Raw genomic sequence first — 19,321 nt, forward strand, 5'->3', positions numbered from 1 at the left:
GGCAGGAGGAGATGAGGTCGGACAGGTATGAAGTGTGATTTATGACATCACAGCTAGTTCCTAACCAATCAGGGTCCAGTATTCAGCTGACAGGTGTGACAAACACTGAGGATGAAGGAGGAGACGTCTGCTCTAATATTTAACTTTAAATCTGCAAATGACGGTGAGATGGAGCGTTAGACTGACAGGTGAGACAGGTGAGAGACAGGTGAGACAGATGAGAGTGAGACAGGTGAGAGTGAGACAGGTGAGAGACAGGTGAGATAGGTGAGAGACAGGTGAGAGTGAGACAGGAGAGACAGGTGAGAGAGGTGAGACAGATGAGAAACAGGTGAGAGACAGATGAGAGAAAGGTGGGACAGATGAGATTGAGACAGGTGAGACAGATGTGAGACAGATGAGAGACAGGTGAGAGAGGTGAGACAGATGAGAAACAGGTGAGAGACAGATGAGAGAAAGGTGGGACAGATGAGATTGAGACAGGTGAGACAGATGAGAGACAGATGAGAGACAGGTGAGAGACAGATGAGAGACAGGTGAGAGACAGATGAGAGACAGGTGAGGTAGGTATGAAACAGATGAGAGTGAGACAGGTGAGAGACAGGCGAGAGACAGGTGAGACAGGTGAGACACAGATGAGACAGATGAGAGACAGGTGAGACAGATGAGAGACAGGTGAGACAGGTGAGAGACTAGTTGCAGAGTTAAGACTCCTGGTGTTTAGACCTGAAGGAATAAAAATCTTAATTTTTTTTTCAGTTGCAGATTAAAATTAAAGTGGAGAAAATGGACGAGGACGAAACGTCAGAAACCAAACCTGAATGTGAGGGAGGCGAGGAGGTAAAGAAGGAGGCGCAGGAGGAGAAGGAGGCGCAGGAGGAGAAGGAGGAGAAGGAGGAGCCGCCAGCTGCAGACGGAGGAGCAGCGAGGAGTCAAAGCAGAGCGGACTCAGAGATGGGCCGGCTGGTGATGACCGTCGACGGGCAGCAGAAGCAGCTGCCGTTCAGCTGCAGCGACCTGCTGACCGGAGCCACCATGCTGGACGGAGACAAGGTGAGAAAAACACCGACCAACTAACCGACCAACTAACGAACTGACCAACCGACCAACTAACGAACCGACCAACTGACCGACCAACTGACCAACGAACCGACCAACTAACGAACCGACCAACTGACCAACCAACTAACGAACTGACCAACCGACCAACCAACGAACCGACCAACTAACGAACCGACCAACCAACTAACGAACCGACCAACTGACCAACCAACTAACGAACTGACCAACTAACGAACCAACCAACCGACCGACCAACGAACTGACCAACCGACCAACCAACGAACCGACCAACGAACTGACCAACCGACCGACCAACGAACTGACCAACCGACCGACCAACGAACTGACCAACCGACCGACCAACGAACTGACCAACCGACCGACCAACCAACTAACGAACTGACCAACCAACTAACGAACTGACCAACCGACCAACCAACGAACCGACCAACCAACTAACGAACTGACCAACCGACCAACCAACGAACCGACCAACCAACTAACGAACTGACCAACCGACCAACCAACTGACCAACCGACCAACGAACTAACGAACCGACCAACCAACTGACCAACCGACCAACCAACTGACCAACCGACCAACCAACCGACCAACCAACTGACCAACCGACCAACCAACTGACCAACCGACCAACCAACGAACCGACCAACCAACTAACGAACTGACCAACCGACCAACCAACTAATGAACCGACCGACCAACCAACTGACCAACCGACCAACCAACTAACGAACTGACCAACCAACTAACGAACTGACCAACCGACCGACCAACGAACTGACCAACCGACCGACCAACGAACTGACCAACCGACCGACCAACCAACTAACGAACTGACCAACCAACTAACGAACTGACCAACCGACCAACCAACGAACCGACCAACCAACTAACGAACTGACCAACCGACCAACCAACTGACCAACCGACCAACGAACTAACGAACCGACCAACCAACTGACCAACCGACCAACCAACTGACCAACCGACCAACCAACCGACCAACCAACTGACCAACCGACCAACCAACGAACCGACCAACCAACTAACGAACTGACCAACCGACCAACCAACTAATGAACCGACCGACCAACCAACTGACCAACCGACCAACGAACTAACGAACCGACCAACCGACGAACCGACCAACCGACCAACCAACGAACTGACCAACCGACCAACCAATGAACCGACCAACCAACGAACCGACCAACCGACGAACTGACCAACCGAAGCTGAGTTTAATTCCTACAGACGTCCAGAGATCACACATCACTAGTCCAGTTCCAGCAGAGTCTTCTTCACTTTAATTCATCTCTACATTTATTTAACCCTCCTGTTGTCCTCGAGTCAAGGAAGGAAAGGAGGGATGTTTAAAGGTTCTAAAGCTGAACCGTGTTTGATGTTTTAAAGGTTCGGTTCAACATCGCCACACATCGAGAGACCAAAGAGGAACGAGCGGCTTACGTGGAGATTCTCCCCGACTCCTTCGAAGAGTCGACGGAACAGCGCAGACACGTAAGAACCAGAACTAGAACCATTCTCAGAACCAGAACTAGAACCAGAACCAGACTCTTTACCGGCAGATTTAGGCTGAGGCAGAATATCTGACGTGTTCCTCTGTGTTCTTCTGTGTTCCTCCTTGTCCCTCTGTGTTCTTCCATGTTCCTCCATGTTCCTCCGTGTTCCTCCATGTTCCTCCGTGTTCCTCCTGCAGGGCATCGTCATCGAGTTTGCGGAGAACTCGGGGCTCATCAAGTGTTCCCAGAATCCTCAGCTGTTCTTCAGCATGTCAGAGGTCATCGAGAAGAAGAGACTGGAGCTGAACGAGAAGGTCGAGTTCAGCGTCGTCCCGGTGAGTCTTCATCTTCATCATCTTCATCATCTTCATCATCTTCATCATCTTCATCGTTATTTTAGTCTCACTCTGACTCCTGAGTTGTCTTCACAAGGATGTGAAAGGTTTAAAATAAAACTTACTGCCAGTGAATCTTCATGTTCAAACCAGGCGGGGAGTTCTGGTCCTCTGAAATGAAGCCAACCAGGAAGTAACTTAGAGCTGCATTCTATCAAAAGGCCACCAGGGGGCGACCGTCTCTATACAAGTCAATGGAGAATTCAACAACTTCTCACTTGATTTCTAACCTCAGTAAACGTTTTCAAAATGTGTTTATGGTCTCAATCGCTAGTTTAAAGCCTTCTTCAATGCAGTATGATGTTCATTTGGGACATTTTGGCCTCCCTGATTTTATATGTGACGATAAAGCAGGGTATGCATTAGGGCGTGGCTACGTCCTGATTGACAGGTTGATTGACCAATGTCCTCCAGATCCAGCCCTCGTAACCATAGCAACCTCCCCGCTCCGCTCATGGCCCCGCCTCATGTATATATTATATTGCATTGTAGCTTTCTCAAAGATTCAGTACAAAGTGAAGAAGTTATTTATTAGGAAAACGTCAAACCTTTAAACAGTAGAGAATATCAGTTATGGGATGATAAAGAGTTGAAATCTCTGTATTTTTGGAATAAAACATGTTTCCTGTCGTCTCTCCCAGCATGAAACAGCAGAGGGGGGGCACCAGGCCATCCGGATCAAACGCTTCACCGAGAGCGTTTTCCTCCCCGTCCGCAAACTGGGCGGTGTTGGCGCCAACAAAGGAAAGGTTAGCATGACTGTGTGTGTGTGTGTGTGTGTGTGTGTGTGTGTGTATGTGTGTGTGTGGGCAGATGTAATTATTTTCCTGACTTTGTCTAATATGTGTTTGTCTCACTAATTAGATGACCATCAAGCTGGTAAAGACTGAAGATGCTGCGTAAGTAATTAATTGATTTATTCATTTAAATGAAATAAGAAGAATCTCAGAATCTGTGTTTAAAAAAATAAATAAAATAAATTAGCCAGGTTATATAGAATCTCACATTTTGTTAAATTATTCTAATTAGCAAAACTCTTCTGTAACATCTCTTTCTTTTAACTTTTAGGAAGGAAAAACCAGAGGCAGACAAGCTGAAGGCTGTGGTGAAGAATCTCAGAGCACAAGACAGCAAGAGCTCAATCAGCAGAAGGGATTACAGCGCCGCTCGCCGTAGATACGGCCGAAGCAGGAGCAGGAGTAGGAGTAAGGGCAGGAGTAAAAGCAGGAGCAGGAGTAAGAGTAGGAGCAGGAGTCCACCCAGAGACAAGTTTGGACGTATCATCAAAAGGAAACGCAGCAGCAGCATCGACCGTGACCGTAAACCCAGCAGGTACAGGCGAAGCCGAAGCCGGGAAAGGTCACGCAGACGTACGAAGAGCCGCAGCAGGAGTCGCAGTCGCAGCAAGAGTCGCAGCAAGAGCCGCAGCAGGAGTCGCAGCAGGAGCAAGGACCGGGTCGTCAAGAAAAGGATCAAAATCAGCAGGGAGCGGGAAGACAGTCACAAGAGGAGGAGGGAGATGAGTCCTCCTCCTCCTCCCAGGCGTATGGGAGGAGTCATGGATGACGAGCTGGCGAGGAAGAAGCGGGAGCTTGAGGAGCTGAACGAGATGATAGCCTACAAGAAGTCGCTGGTGGATCCCGGACAGAGGACCTGCATAGACTACGATCATGGCAGGATCGCTGTCCCGCTCACAGAGTACAAACCAGTTCGATCTATTCTCAAGAAACGACCGGAGGGACCCGAGTACCACCCTCGTCCTCCTCAGCCGTACGATGACCCTTATTATGAGAGTCCGTACGGTCCTCCTTATGAAGATCGGCGGTATGGTGAGGTTTATGGTGAGCGCTACGGTGATCCCTACACCAGCCGACCTTATGCTGAACGTCCTTATGCCGAGCGGCCCTACAGTGACCGCCCTTACGAAAGCCGCCCCTACGCTGAGCCTCCGTACGACGGCCCCCCGTCTGCCAGCCGTCGTTACACCGATCGCTATGATGTTTATGATGAACCCTTTGAGGATCGATACTATGACCCAGCGTATGCGGACCGACCGTATGATGATCGATACCATCCTGTCAAACGGAGCCAGTCTCCAGAACCCCATGATCCCCCATCTTCCTCTCAGCCCAGTAAAGTTCCTGGCACCTCCACCCAACCTCCCATGACTCATTCTGCTATTGCCTCGTCTTCCCAACCCCTTTTCAGACCTCCTTCCCCCACAGAACCACCTCCAAGAAGCCCCTCTCCCAAAATGAATATAACATCACGTCTGTCACCTCCAGTAGAGAAACCCCCCCTTGATCGCTTTCTTGACATGCTTAATAAGAAGGTGGATTCTGAAAAGAAACCAGAACCTGTTTATGTTCATGATGACCTTTTGCCTCATGAACGGGCACTTCAAGATGGCAGGGGCTTCTCTCGGATTGTAGGATTGGCTCAAGAGCAACCCAGCAGTAGTGTAGAAAGGGAAAAGAAACAACCGAGCCCCAAGCAGTCCTCAGTAGAAAGAACAAGTGAGGAACCTAAGAGCAGCACAGAACCATACGACAAGATCCAGAGTCTGCTCCGTACAATTGGACTGAAGCTGAGTACAGGAGATGTGTCCAAACTGGCGAGCCGCGCCCAGGAGAAAATCTACAGTCCGAAGTCCTCGTCCACAGAAAGAGACTTGTCATCCCCACAGGAGGAACATCGAACAAGTAGAAGCAGTTCCGTTAAATCGGATCACATCCATTCCCCCTCCCCAGTAAGGTCCTCGAGTGTGGAGCCTCTCAGCAGACATAAAGCTGTCTCTGAGTATGAAGGGTTCCTTGACCAGCAGGAGCTGGAGACGCTGCAAAGGGCACAACAGCTGCAGAGTCTGACCAAGACCATGGAGAGCTCACACCCCCCCAAACCTCCTCCTGGGCCTCCACCTGCTCACTATCAACATCCATCCCCACCAGTCAACTGGCCCCTTGGATTAAACACTCATATTCCCCCATTACAGAGCTCCACAGTCCCCAATGTGGGCGCTCCTGCAGCAGGTCAGCCACCCCAGAGATTTAGATCTCTTCCCGGACCTCCTCCTGGACCTCCCCCTGGACCTCCTCCTGGACCTCCCCCTGGACCTCCTCCACGGCGCCCTGGACTGTCTCCTCCAGGACCTCCCCCTGGACCGCCACCCCGGCGATCTCCTGGACACTCTTTCATTCCAACTTCTAGTCATGCAGGCTATCCTTTTATTGGTCAGCCTCCTGTAGCTCCACCTCCTGGTGCCTCCAGTCCTTCCCAGACTTTAACCACTGCCTCAGTGATACCATCAACACCGGCAACATCAAATAACTCAAGTGATGACCAGTCAGCCATCTCTACAACAGTGGCCAGATGCCTGAAGGTCATAGAGACGGTGAAATCTCTGGCTGGGCAGCCATCAGCCAAACCAGTCAAGTCGGTCCAGTTCAGTTTACCCACAGAGTCTCCATCAGCCTCCAGTTCTCAGACCTCAGTAGAGACCGATGATGACATCAGAAACAAGCAGAAGGAGAAGGTAGGATCAGCAGTGGTACTGCTGTACATAGATATTTTACTCAAATAAAGTATTAGTTGTTGAGTAGTGAAGTACTGATGTACTCAAGAATGAAAAGTAAAAACTTGTTGGCAGAAGTCTTGTTTATTACACAGATTCAGAGGGTTTGTTTTTTATGCAAATTGATGGTGGTTCTAGTCAGCTACTGATGTACAGTTCAGTAATATAGGCAGAAAAACATTGTCATGTAATCAAGTGGAAACCTTTAAAAATGATGTGTCAGCTTTTAGGATGAAGCCTTGACCATGTATTTGTGTTTGTGTCGCAGCTGGATTTGTATAACCAGCGGGTTATGGAGAAGAGAGAGCAGCAGTTTCAGGAGATGCTAGCCCGCAAGAAACAAGGAGAGAAGAACAAGGATGGAACATGGATCTCCCCAGGTATCAGACCACTATTGATTCATGTAGTCAATGAACTCAACTAGCAGCCTTTGAATATCAGGGATTTTTGAGTTTATTGTTAAGGTTACATTCTTGGTCGGTCAGTTTCTTGAAGTCATAAATATGTTTTTGAAGGTAACATTTTACAACTGCATGCCTTTTATATTTTACCTTGTACACCCTGTTTTCTTTTTTTTCTTTGATGAGACAGGTACTTTGAGAAGGCTAGTATATAGGCTGATTCCTCCCAGACAGTTAGCCCGGCTCTCGTGCTAAACCCAGCGATACTTTTATATCTGTGGCAGAACTTCTGAAGATGTGGTAGAAACAGAAAAGGATAAGATGATGGAAGTATCGTAAAGTGTTCTCTGGATCTAACGTAACCGTTTATACGATGATAAATTACTGCACGTAGGCCCTATGGTAGCGTCGTGACTAGTGCTTAGCTAGGTTCGTGCCTTTCCGTCTACATGGTTTTTGCGGTCTCATTGTAGATTCGCACAACGTGGAATAGCATACGGACGTTTATAGCATCTCCTTCAGCAGTTGTAGCTCCAGAACAACGCTACACGGATGCCTTGCACATTATCGCGGTACGTAGCCAGAAGATTTCTCCTGGAATGGCTTTGCTAGATCACAATGTAAGTTTTGGTCTAGCAGTAATTTTGCCCTCCCAGCAGCACCACCTACATGTGGTTGCATTATAGAAGAGATGCAAGCAGCTACGCGGATCTCCCGACGCAGCAGCACAGCCTCTACACACAGATAGCTTGACGGAGCCATAAGTTTGCCTTTAGGGTTACGCAGACGTCTTCAGTGCTGCAGAGTCAGTCGTCGTCTCCCACCTGTTATCCGAGCCTAGTGGGTCATCCCTGCGATCAAGAGAAGAAGCCAACTGCAACCCCCACTCCACAGAGTAACATCTTTTTCCTCTTCATGTTGTGACTTTTCTGGTATCTAGCTTAAAAGGAACCATTCTAGTCCAGAAAACCATAGTAAGGTGAGATAATGAGAGGTTCAGATAGACATGTAGTTAGTCGGGCTGGGTATTGGTTGAAGTTCTTCAGTCCTAGTGGCGATATGATACCGAAGTTTTATTGCTTTACTTTTTCTGCAAAATCCTGCAGTGTTTTTTTTAAAAAGCAGTCAAGATGTCCAATATATTGCCCAACACAAGCAGGCATACAAAGACTTTACAAAGTTTAAATTTGCTGTATATGTAAAATTTTGATACCCAGCCCTGAAAGTTAGCTAGACAAGCTGTTAAAGTGATATTTTAATTGCAATGTAGCGTTGGAAGGTTTGGTAATACCATTTTGAGCTTAAACAGTTACACTCAGTGGTCACTCTATTAGGTACACCTTCCCATTTCTACACACCTCTTATTCACCACAGGGTCCTCATTCATGTCCACGTGTCTGATCAGGCTTTAATAGACTTTGATTAAAGGTGAGTGGATTGGAGGTAGAAATGATTGGTACCAAATTAAGATTGCCTTAACTACAGATGTTTCTGGGATGGATGTTAGAACCAATATAAGAGACATTATCAGAGCAACAACTCACTGTACATTAAAGACGGTGATTATCAGCAGATACCTCGACTTGGTTGGACCATCCCAAACTCTCACTGCATAATGATTACATCCGCGTTCACTAGCAGACATCCACATAGGAAGTTCATTAAAACTCACCATTAAAACTGGAGAAGCCAGCCATATGAACAGCGGAGACTCTCACCCTGACTGGATGTTCTCAAGCATGACCTTCCATCCAAAAGCATTGTGTACTGAAACTGTGACCACTGAGTGTATAAACATCACAGCTAGCTGACAATGCCATTGCTAAGCTTGGATTTAATTTGGTGTTCATTGACAGTAAAGAGTATTAACACGGATATGAAACCTGCAACATACTGCTTTTAAAAAAACAACAACCTAGAGTTCAGCTTCACGTCCACGAAGAACATCTTAGGAGGAAGACCAACACAAAGGACAAACCCACTAAAGTCTGTACTACTGTGTGTAGTACGAACAGGTAGCATAAAGTATGTCATACTTAAGAAGTACCTGTTAAAAGTTAGCCTGCAGCTTTGCATGTTGCTAGTTAGGTAGCAGTAATTGTCTGCTACATAAAGACATGAAAAGCTCTCAAACAACTATTTAGACTTAATGTGATGATGCGTTCGTACTCAGTAGGCCCTTTAGATCCAGGTGGCTTTCATAGACATGGCTTTAATAGTCCAGGACACAGTGAAGTTAGAATTGTTTAAATGTAAACCTGTTAGACTGAATGTAAAGATCACTCCAAAGCTAACAATGTAGAGGTTAAAGGTTAAAGGGTCGAGGGTCTGAATTGTGCCGTCTTGCCTCAATAATTTGATTTAAGTGAATAACAATCTGCGTTTTTATAGATGTCACATTTCAGTTTCCCAAGAATACTTCGTACAGCTATGACATTCAGCTTTTATAATAATGAAATGCCAGAAAGCAGTTTACTTATAACGATCTTTTAACATGTTTTCCATCGACTCTCCTCCATCTACTGAACCTTAGAGTAAGCCATGCTCATGAAAGCCTTACGAGTGTTTAACTGAGGGCCTTACCTCTCCAGCATGCTAGTTCGTCGTCCGCTTTTTTGTAAAGGATATTTCATTTTAGAGAGAACGTGGTAAGTCTTTGAGCCAAGTCCTAGTCGAGCTGTTCAGGGTAAGTGAAGTTGGCTCAGTTCTGTTTGTGTCGACCTGAATACAGAGCAGCACTCAACTTTATATCAAACGATCCAGAAGATTAATTATAACCAAACATTGGAAAGTCTTCCGTAGTCATTTACAGTTAAACAAGTTAATATTGTACATTTGAAAATAATGTATTATGATGAGCCATTGTGTTTGGCAGCGATGTAATACAGTTATATGTGAACAGATATTATGTAAAAGCTCCACTCTGCAGGTTTAACAGTACCTCTGAATAATGTTATGTAGTATTTCATTTAGCTTCATTTGTCCACTTTTTGATTTAAAAAAGGTGTGTTCACCCAGAAAATGCATTACATCAATATTTTAAGCTTATCAACTGTAATTCTTGGCATAATGAACTGTTAAGTAGCTTGTCCTTTCCGTCTGTGAAGCTAATGTTAGCTCCAGGAGCTAATGGAGAGATATCGGCGTATGTTAGAGGTGAACTGTCAATAAATCTGATACTGTTGAATGTTATGGTGAGTAATGCTACGTAGCAGCTTGTGTGGGCTTTAGTTAATCACTTAGTCTGCTAAAGATGTGTTTATACATCAGTATTTTATGCGTATCGACATTAATAGCTGTCGATTCTGGACTTCTTGATCGTCCGAACTCAGGTTAGCTCGGGAAGCTAACAAGGATAGCATTTAGCATTATTTAGTAGTAGCCAGTCTGATTGTCACTAAAACTCTGCCTTCAATACATTTAACACAAATTTTAGCTCAATGATTGTTTTTGAGTAATTACATATCAAAATGTAGAAGTTAAATTACCTTCTTGTCTCCAAGTTTATCCATATTTTAACTCACTGGTTTGAAGAATTGATTAAAGGCTCGTTTAGTGTGAAGGACTCGGCCCTTTACTGAGAGCCTGAGATAATCACAGATCAGACCTTTCACTTCATTTCATGGACAGTTAATTCCTTCACTTCACTTCATGGTAAGTCAGTCAGTCCATTGCTGTCATGTTTTTAGCTTGTTACCAAAGAGCTCGCACTGTTACCAGCTATTTATTCATTCAACAGTTCCGCCTGCTTAATGTGTGTTAATATCTAGTGGTCGTATATATTTATATATATATATATATATGAGTGCTCTTTTTGTTGTGATGATGGGTAAGTATCACCTTAGTCAACTCTGCATATTATACCTTTTGACTGTATGAACCGCTGGCGTCTACACAGAAGTTGAAATCCTCAGTGTGCTAATCTTCGCTGGAGTCGTCGTTATCAGTGTTAAAGTTTTATGTCGAGCTCCTAAAATTGGACTTGAATGCGAGTCAAGGACTTGGGAAACTGCGACACTGCTGATAGATATCAAAGGTTCATTGCAAGGTGGTTTTTTCTTTTCATAACCATGATTGTAACATTTGTACGATGCTAGTTTTCTAGATAGATTTCTATTTTTGCTTTTCTTCTGTCTTTGAATCAACGACAGAAAGCCATCTGTCACTCTCCTCATTTAAATCTGTCTGTCACACAGCGAGTCTCGTCTTTGCCTGTAAATATGCTGCTGAGGTAACTGTGACTGTACAACCTCATAATCAACCAGACTGTCAGTTAAGATCACTTTGTGTAGTTTAAAGTGGAGATGAAAAGGTCCAGTACAGTCAGAGAACAGAAATGGAAAATAAAACAGCTACAGATGAATAATCAATAAATCAGATACACCCAGGTGGGGAGCTCTGGTCCTCTGAAATGAGGCCAACCAGGAAGTAACTTAGAGCTGCATTCTATCAAAAGGCCACCAGGGGGCGACCGTCTCTATACAAGTCAATGGAGAATTCACCAACTTCTCACTTGATTTCTAACCTCAGTAAACGTTTTCAAAATGTGTTTATGGTCTCAATCGCTAGTTTAAAGCCTTCTTCAATGCAGTATGATGTTCATTTGGGACATTTTGGCCTCCCTGATTTTATATGTGACGATAAAGCAGGGTATGCATTAGGGCGGGGCTACGTCCTGATTGACAGGTTGATTGACCAATGTCCTCCAGATCCAGCCCTCGTAACCATAGCAACCTCCCCGCTCCGCCCATGGCGCCGCCTCATGCCCATATAAGTAGAATCCGTGTTTTTATTTTTCCCAGCATGCACCTGAAATGTTCAAGATGGCGCTGCCTAGATTAGAAACTATTGGCTTCCGAGCAGCAGTCCACAAACCAATGGGTGACGTCACGGATGTTTCTTCTATACAGTCTGTGGAGTCACCCAGCAATCCATTCACCAACATCCTCATCCCAGCGTTTCAAACATTCATTCATTTTCCAACTCAGTAACTGGCAGCTTTTAATCCGGCATACAGACAGTAATGATGTCATGCACTGATGTTTTTACCCAATCTGATGTAGTCACAGTCATTTTACCAGATTCACCGGGTTAACTAGACTCAACCAGAGTATTAAACTAATAACAGAATAACCGTCCTAATGATATTTGTCTTACTGCAAAGTGGATTAACAAAGATGGTTTTATATAGTTGTGTATTGTAGCAGAATTCTCATTATTTCTTTTAACTTATTAGAAGTTTAATTCCATTTCTGTTCTTTAGACAACGTACTGAATGAACCTCAGATCATAACTAGTTAAAGTGAAGCAAGAAAGAAATGATCATTAATGAGGTTGCAAAATAAGTCCGAGTTATGTAAATAAATATTAATAATAAGTAATTTTAATTGCTGCTGGCGTTTGTGTTGCATGTGATGTTTCTATAGAGCCAGCGTGGCTTTGTGCTTTAATCTGCAGTTAGCTAGGGAGACGAGACATTTCATTAATAATCGTTTTATTTTATCAAAACCTTTTTTGCTACAATGTTTAAATATTTTTATCAAGTAGTTTTGATGCTAAGTGACTCAGAAGGGTTGAAATGACAGAAATGTACATTGCAGACAGTAAAGGTAGGTGATCATTTGATCTCTTGATTGCATTATTTGATTAAACCGTTTTTCAGCATGTTTTAGAATAATCACTGAAATCTTTACGTTAAACTGAACATGCAAGTAAATAATCACACAGTCGCATTAAACACAACCAGTTCTTTATTGGTTTAATATTATGGAGCGTTATGAACAGGTTGAAACAGTTAAGTGTAAAGTTTGATTAACTTTAATGATGCAGTAATTATTATTTTAGTAACTTTTTAAATGATGAAGTTGATAGATAGCTGGACTGATTATAAAAGTGCTCCTGAGTTTATGGAGGTTGTAACGACCGTTAATGTACCAGCGTCGTCAGAAGTGGAGGAAAAAGGCTCCAAACAGGCTGAGAGGTTTATAGACTTACAGTCTTAGCTCGTAAAGTTCTGTGGCTGGTTTAACAAACATCGACTGGCTTTAGTTTAGCTGACATCTGTCCATCATCCTGTAAGTATCTACGTTTTACCAGCAGATGTACTAAAAACATCACTTAATGTGTAACTGTCTAAGCTCATATAGATAACAGTGTTATATCAGTCTGATCTTTGTGAAACCAGCCAGAGGACTAATGTACAGTCCTAGCTTTAGAGGTCCGATGAAGGAAATATGGATTTTATTGGGATCAGCTGGTGTAAAAGAGACTGAAGGCTTTGTTGCTTACGAATGTATTCTGTTACATTTTGTAGGCAAACCGATCAGCAGTGAGCCCAAGAACGTTTGGATTTGTGGTCATTCGCTGGTTTACTGGGCGGAGTCCCGAGCCAAGTCTCCAGAGGTAGGTATGCAGCTGGGCATGGACCCGAGCAAGGTGGCCATCTGGTGGAAGGGCACCCAGGGCATGACATGGCCCCAGCTGCTGCCCCAGCTGCACCAGCTGAAGGTCACCTGGCCAAACCCAGATGTCCTCATCATGCACCTGGGCGGCAACGACCTGAGCACCGACAGCCCGACCGACCTGCTGGCCTCCGTCAAAAAGGACCTGACCTCCATGAGGAGCATCTTCCCCCAGTGCCTCCTCATTTGGTCCAACATCCTCCCCCGCAGGGTGTGGCGCCACTCTCCTGACAGCCACGAGGTGGATCTGGTGCGAAGCACTGTGAACCGCAGGATCCAGAGTATCATCTCAGAGCTGGGCGGCACCTCGCTGACCCACGACAACATCAGGTGCGGCGCGAACACAGGCCTGTACCGGCCGGATGGAGTCCACCTGTCCCCTAAAGGCATTGACGTTTTTAATCTGAACCTGCAGGATTTCCTGGAGAAGTGGGAGATGGAGGCCAACAAGGCCTCCGAGATCAGTTAAAAGGTGGATCTTTCTTTGTTGTTCTTATGTTTGTTCCTTTTATTTACAGCGATAGCGAGGCAGTTCATTCATTAAAACTAAAGTAACTGCAAGACTTCTTTTCACGTTGATAAAATATTCATTCATTGGTTTGTAGTTTTAGTTGAACATGTAGAAACTTCAGGCTTAGCTGATAAACAGTTATAAACGTTTCTGTCTGACCTGAAACAATAAACTCAATATTAACTGATCAGCTGTTGTCTCAGTTTTCTTGATTTTGTTAATAACTGTCAGAATCTGCTTTTGTGTATAATATTAGGAACACATGTATTAGTACATTTTTAAACATTGATTGATATTTTACAACATTTGTCTAAATGTTTCATACTTGTTGCTGTTTCAGGTAAATGTGACGGAAATAAAGGTTTTTTACTAATCAGCATTTTTGTTTTTTTGGGTAAAGAGAAAATAATTCAGTCATTTCTGTTTAGTGCTGGGCGATACGACTCAAAGTGCATTAAACATTTCACTGAAAGCCTTTTCTGTTTAATCTACAAACATAAAGGACCAAATTGTTAAAATACGAACATCTGAAGACCAGAATAGTAACCGGTCTTCAGTGATTGGTCTTTTATTGTTTCTCAGATCAGGTCCATAAATAAAAAAGTATAATATCTGGACACAAGTTAGAAAAAGAAAATATGAATTATTAAATCCTGACCCTAAAACAGAGTCCCTTCTATTCTCTGCTTTGTTTTCAACCTGTTTTATAATAAATAAAATGCCCATCAGTTGTTTTTCAGCCTGTAAATATAAAATAATCACTGATGGAGTCGATTACTGAAGTTGACATCAGCTCAGATTCATAATCTAGATCTTGTTTTATGTCAGAAAGTCAAATGAGTATTGAGAGAAGAGTTGGTCCCGATGTATCACCCAGCACTCCCTCGCTGTGTTTGTCCCTGTCGGAGCCGACCAGGTGAGTCTTTGTTCTCTCCGCAGGTTGCAGTCAGGACGGAGCTCGGCAGGACTCGGAGGACTCAGCAGATCCGGATCTGAACGAACGCTGATGAAACCTCACAGCTCCGTTCATCTGTGACAGAAACTCAGATCAGGACCGGGTGGACCAAGCGTCTCTGTCCCGTTTGGTTTGGGATCCCACCTGGGGGCCGACGCAGTGATCTGGAACCCAGCTGGTCTCTAACTGGGAATACTGGCAGTGCTGGAAGAAGTACATGAATACCACACAGTAGAAATACTCTAAAATAATCTAAGTTTCATATTTTTGCTGAAAGTGAAGAGTGACGCAGGAATCATCAGCACAATGTTCTTTAAATGACTTCCTGTCTGTCCATAGATGCTTGAATCTGTTTACTGCCTCATATTATGAATCTGAAGTTTACAGGTGAATATTTTCTAAGTGCTTTGACGTTAGAGTTAGAAGAAGAAGAACTTAATATTTTTCATATGAAACCATCATAATAAATCTGTTTGGGGGCCTTTTGATCGGCCCCAGCAGCAGCCTAGCTTACCTGATGCTAAAGCTCCTGATTCATCACAGAAACAACTTCATGGACCAAACGCAGAGACTCAGGAAGCTCTGTGGAAACGTGTGAGATGTTCACATGTGGAGCGTTTGATCAGTGACGTCATGTGTTTGTTAAATGAAGGGAATCATTCATCAGTGTTTTACTCTGAGAGTCTCTGAGTCAGCAGCACAGACTGAGATCAAAGACTTCCTTCCACATATAAAACCTAACCTCAACCGTTAATCATCGACTTCACAAGACAGAAAACAATGAACACAAGGAAGTGTTTCTAATCTCTGACCATCTACAGATAGCAGCTGATGTTTCAGGTCCTGATAAACCTTAAAGTCTGCAGAGTTGAGTTATTAGCTGCACTAAACCTGCTGAGATCAACAGGAGAAAGCAAACGCTCACAGATGTGATGATGAGTCTTGTTACACTGAGAGAAACTGAATGTAGAGTCAAATAAAAAAGGGAATATAGTTATTTTAGTAATCTGGATAATCAGCACATGATGTAATTAATATTAAACATGAGAAGCAAATGAAATAAGTTTGAAAATGGAAAGTCAAAATTAAAACTGGAGACTGAAAAAAAGGAAAAGTTTAAATACTAGTTCATCATGTTTGCTGTATTTCTATTAAATAGAAGCTTCTTTATTCAGTAGTTTAAACTTTATTATGTCTTTATTTGATGTGATGACAGATTGTAGATGATCACTCAGTGTTTTAATTAAGTTTTTGCACAAAATGAGATTAAATAAAACCATTACTTCATTTTAATTTATTAACATGACAGTGTTTAAACCTTATTGTCTAACTTTCTTTTTGGACGTTCATAAAAACTAAAGAATAGAAATGAGTTTAAAGGCTGTGAAGATAAAAAGTCATTGATTATACTGTAAGTATCAGACGGGGGGGAATGAACTGAGAGTTTACGGCTCTGCTTTAGTCTGTGAGCCGCTGACTCGGTTCAGTGAGAGCAGAAACATTAATAACGCTTTAATACCGGATTACTTTATAATCAGCTGAGCTCAACGTCCTGCACAGAAGTTATAAAAACACACAAATCATAAAAGGAAAAGATGATAATAATAATACTAATGCCGCACCGTGGATAATAAAAACCATCATTAGACACATGGATACAGATGATTGTAAGAACCAGGTCTGTGTGTCATTAGAACCAAACCAGAACCAGTATGAGAACCTTAAAGTCTCACTGATACCAGCTGAGATCCATCATGTGACTAGAAGGCTCCACTCATCCACTTCTCAATGACGTGACTGCCTTCCTCCCTCCGGATGTGTCTGTCGTCATGGAGACAGTTTTAGAGACTTAATGTGATGTAATGATGTTAAACTTAATGAGAGTCAGTGTGAATTGTGGATGGACTGAAATCATTGTTTATTTAATAAAATGTTCTAGAGATGAATCAACATGTTTGTTTCTTTTTTCAGCCTCACAGATGAACTTTCTTTCTACGTGACAGTAAATGAATCTTTAGTTTTGTATCGTTGTTCAGACTTAACGACATTTAAAGACATCGACTTTAACTGTTGAAATTATAACATTCATTTTTCATTAATCTGACTTTTGATAAACAGAAACACTCCTTTAACATACCTTTAACAATCAATCTCATCTCTAGATCCATTCATCAGTAGCTGTTCAGCTTTCACTCATATCACATGATCTTCATCAGCAGATGGAGTTTGTAAATATGGAAGAACTTTTTAAAATGATGTTTAAAGTTCTTAAAAATGGAAAGAAAGCCTTGAAAATATCTATAATTGTTCAGATAATCATATAGTTTAGCTGGAGGTGTCAACAATCAATCAATCAATCTTTATTTGCATAGCGCCAAATCACAACAAAGTTATCTCAAGACTCTTTCCACATAGAGCAGGTTCTAAACCAAACTCTTCAGGTTTTAACTTTAAAGAGACCCAACATTCCCACATGAGACACAGTGGAGAGAAAAAACTCCCTTTAACAGGAAGAACCCTCAGAACCAGACTCAGAGTGGGAGAACATCTTTTAACAGGAAGAACCCTCAGAACCAGACTCAGAGTGGGAGAACATCTTTTAACAGGAAGAACCCTCAGAACCAGACTCAGAGTGGGAGAACATCTTTTAACAGGAAGAACCCTCAGAACCAGACTCAGAGTGGGAGAACATCTTTTAACAGGAAGAACCCTCAGAACCAGACTCAGAGTGGGAGAACATCTTTTAACAGGAAGAACCCTCAGAACCAGACTCAGAGTGGGAGAACATCTTTTAACAGGAAGAACCCTCAGAACCAGACTCAGAGTGGGAGAACATCTTTTAACAGGAAGAACCCTCAGAACCAGACTCAGAGTGGGAGAACATCTTTTAACAGGAAGAACCCTCAGAACCAGACTCAGAGTGGGAGAACATCTTTTAACAGGAAGAACCCTCAGAACCAGACTCAGAGTGGGAGAACATCTGCCTCGACCGGTTGGGGTTGAGAGGAGAGAAAGGAAGGAGAGGAGAGAAGCACAATGAAAATCAACAATGAAGCTAGAAGGTCCGGGACTTCAACACTTCTCCATAGTTTAGCTCTCTATGTCTCAACGTTCTTTCTGGATCCATGTGTGTAACGTTCAACCTGAACCTCTGCTCATCGTTCAACATCTGAGACCTTCAGCAGCACTTTCCCTCAAAGAGATGAATCCTCATTTTGATTTGATTTGGAAATCTTTAATGTCCCTGATGAGCAGTTTGGTTTGTAACAGAAGTAACAGCATGCTTATCTCACATGCCAACAACACAATAAACCTTACATAACAATATAAATAAATACACAGTCATCACAGGTTAACCGGTGTATCGTTCCCAACAAGCCTGCAGCTCGTTTAAAAACCTGATGGATGGAACAAATCATAAGATACCTGTTTGATTTGGCTCTACAGGGGAAAGTGAAGCTGAGGATGGAGAGGCTTCATCAGGATGACCTTTGCCCTCTGAGTGGCTCCAGCTTCATACAGATATTAAAGATCATTCAGGTTAATGCTGATTAACATTTCTCAGCTTGTTCTTATTTGAAATGCTCAAGTTAACAAAACCAACAGATCAAAGCAAAGATTAAAATAGACTCAATAAAAGATGAACAAAACCATTTAAGAAGGTTTTTGTAGACATTAAAACACCTCAGTTTCCTGTCTACAGGTGGCATCTGAGTTGGTCTTGAAGGACAGTTCAGGATGGAGCCTGAACATTAAACTCTATGACTGTTTCCGCCGCTGTACCTTTGACAAAGGTTTGGACTGTGACGGGTGGATTCTTACGGAAATCAAGAATCTAAGTTGCAGGTCAGAGTCATCAGGTTCATGGATCACCTCATGGGCTGACAATCACAGAGTCATCAGCACATTTTATTATAAACCTTGACTTGAACATGCTCTTACAGTCATTAGAGGTGAGAGAACCGAGCCTGTGGAACACAACAAGGTCTCAGACAGAGTTTCATTAACAGGAGATTTAACTAACACGCTTCATGTGGAATAAGATACGACTCCAACAATTCAACACAACCTGGAAACTATAGATCCAGTACAGCAGAATAAACATACACAACAACATGATGGTTGAAGAGTGAAGGTCTCTCTTTTTTTTTTTTTACTGTCTTATTTGAATTTTGTTATGAAAATGTTTTATGAATGTCAAACTGAATCTCAACAAAAAAAAAGCTTTCTTAAAATGCTTAGAAAATAAGATCAGATCAGATTTGCCTTTATTAATCCATCAATGGGGAGAAATGTAATTATTACAGCAGCAAGAGGACAATAAGAAAGAAGAAGAATTCATATGGAAAACAAGAACAATGATAAATATATAATTTTAAATAATAATAATTGTGACATTATTTACAGCACAACAGTAATATTA

General features: G+C 43.1%; 1 protein-coding gene across 1 annotated transcript; it reads left to right on the forward strand.

Annotated features, from left to right (window-relative positions):
* Nucleotides 1-14,186, forward strand: si:dkeyp-121d4.3 (serine/arginine repetitive matrix protein 1). Its single transcript, XM_053333285.1, has 9 exons — nucleotides 1-25; nucleotides 760-1,053; nucleotides 2,498-2,602; nucleotides 2,802-2,939; nucleotides 3,641-3,748; nucleotides 3,864-3,898; nucleotides 4,068-6,531; nucleotides 6,839-6,950; nucleotides 13,285-14,186. Exons 2-9 carry the CDS (start codon nucleotides 787-789, stop codon nucleotides 13,899-13,901), a joined length of 3,846 nt encoding a protein of 1,281 aa, XP_053189260.1. The 5' UTR covers nucleotides 1-25; nucleotides 760-786; the 3' UTR covers nucleotides 13,902-14,186.
* Nucleotides 14,187-19,321: the final 5,135 nt, after the last annotated feature.

The sequence above is a fragment of the Scomber japonicus genome, chromosome 14 (assembly GCF_027409825.1).
Source record: "Scomber japonicus isolate fScoJap1 chromosome 14, fScoJap1.pri, whole genome shotgun sequence".
NCBI classification, from domain to species: Eukaryota; Metazoa; Chordata; class Actinopteri; order Scombriformes; family Scombridae; genus Scomber; species Scomber japonicus.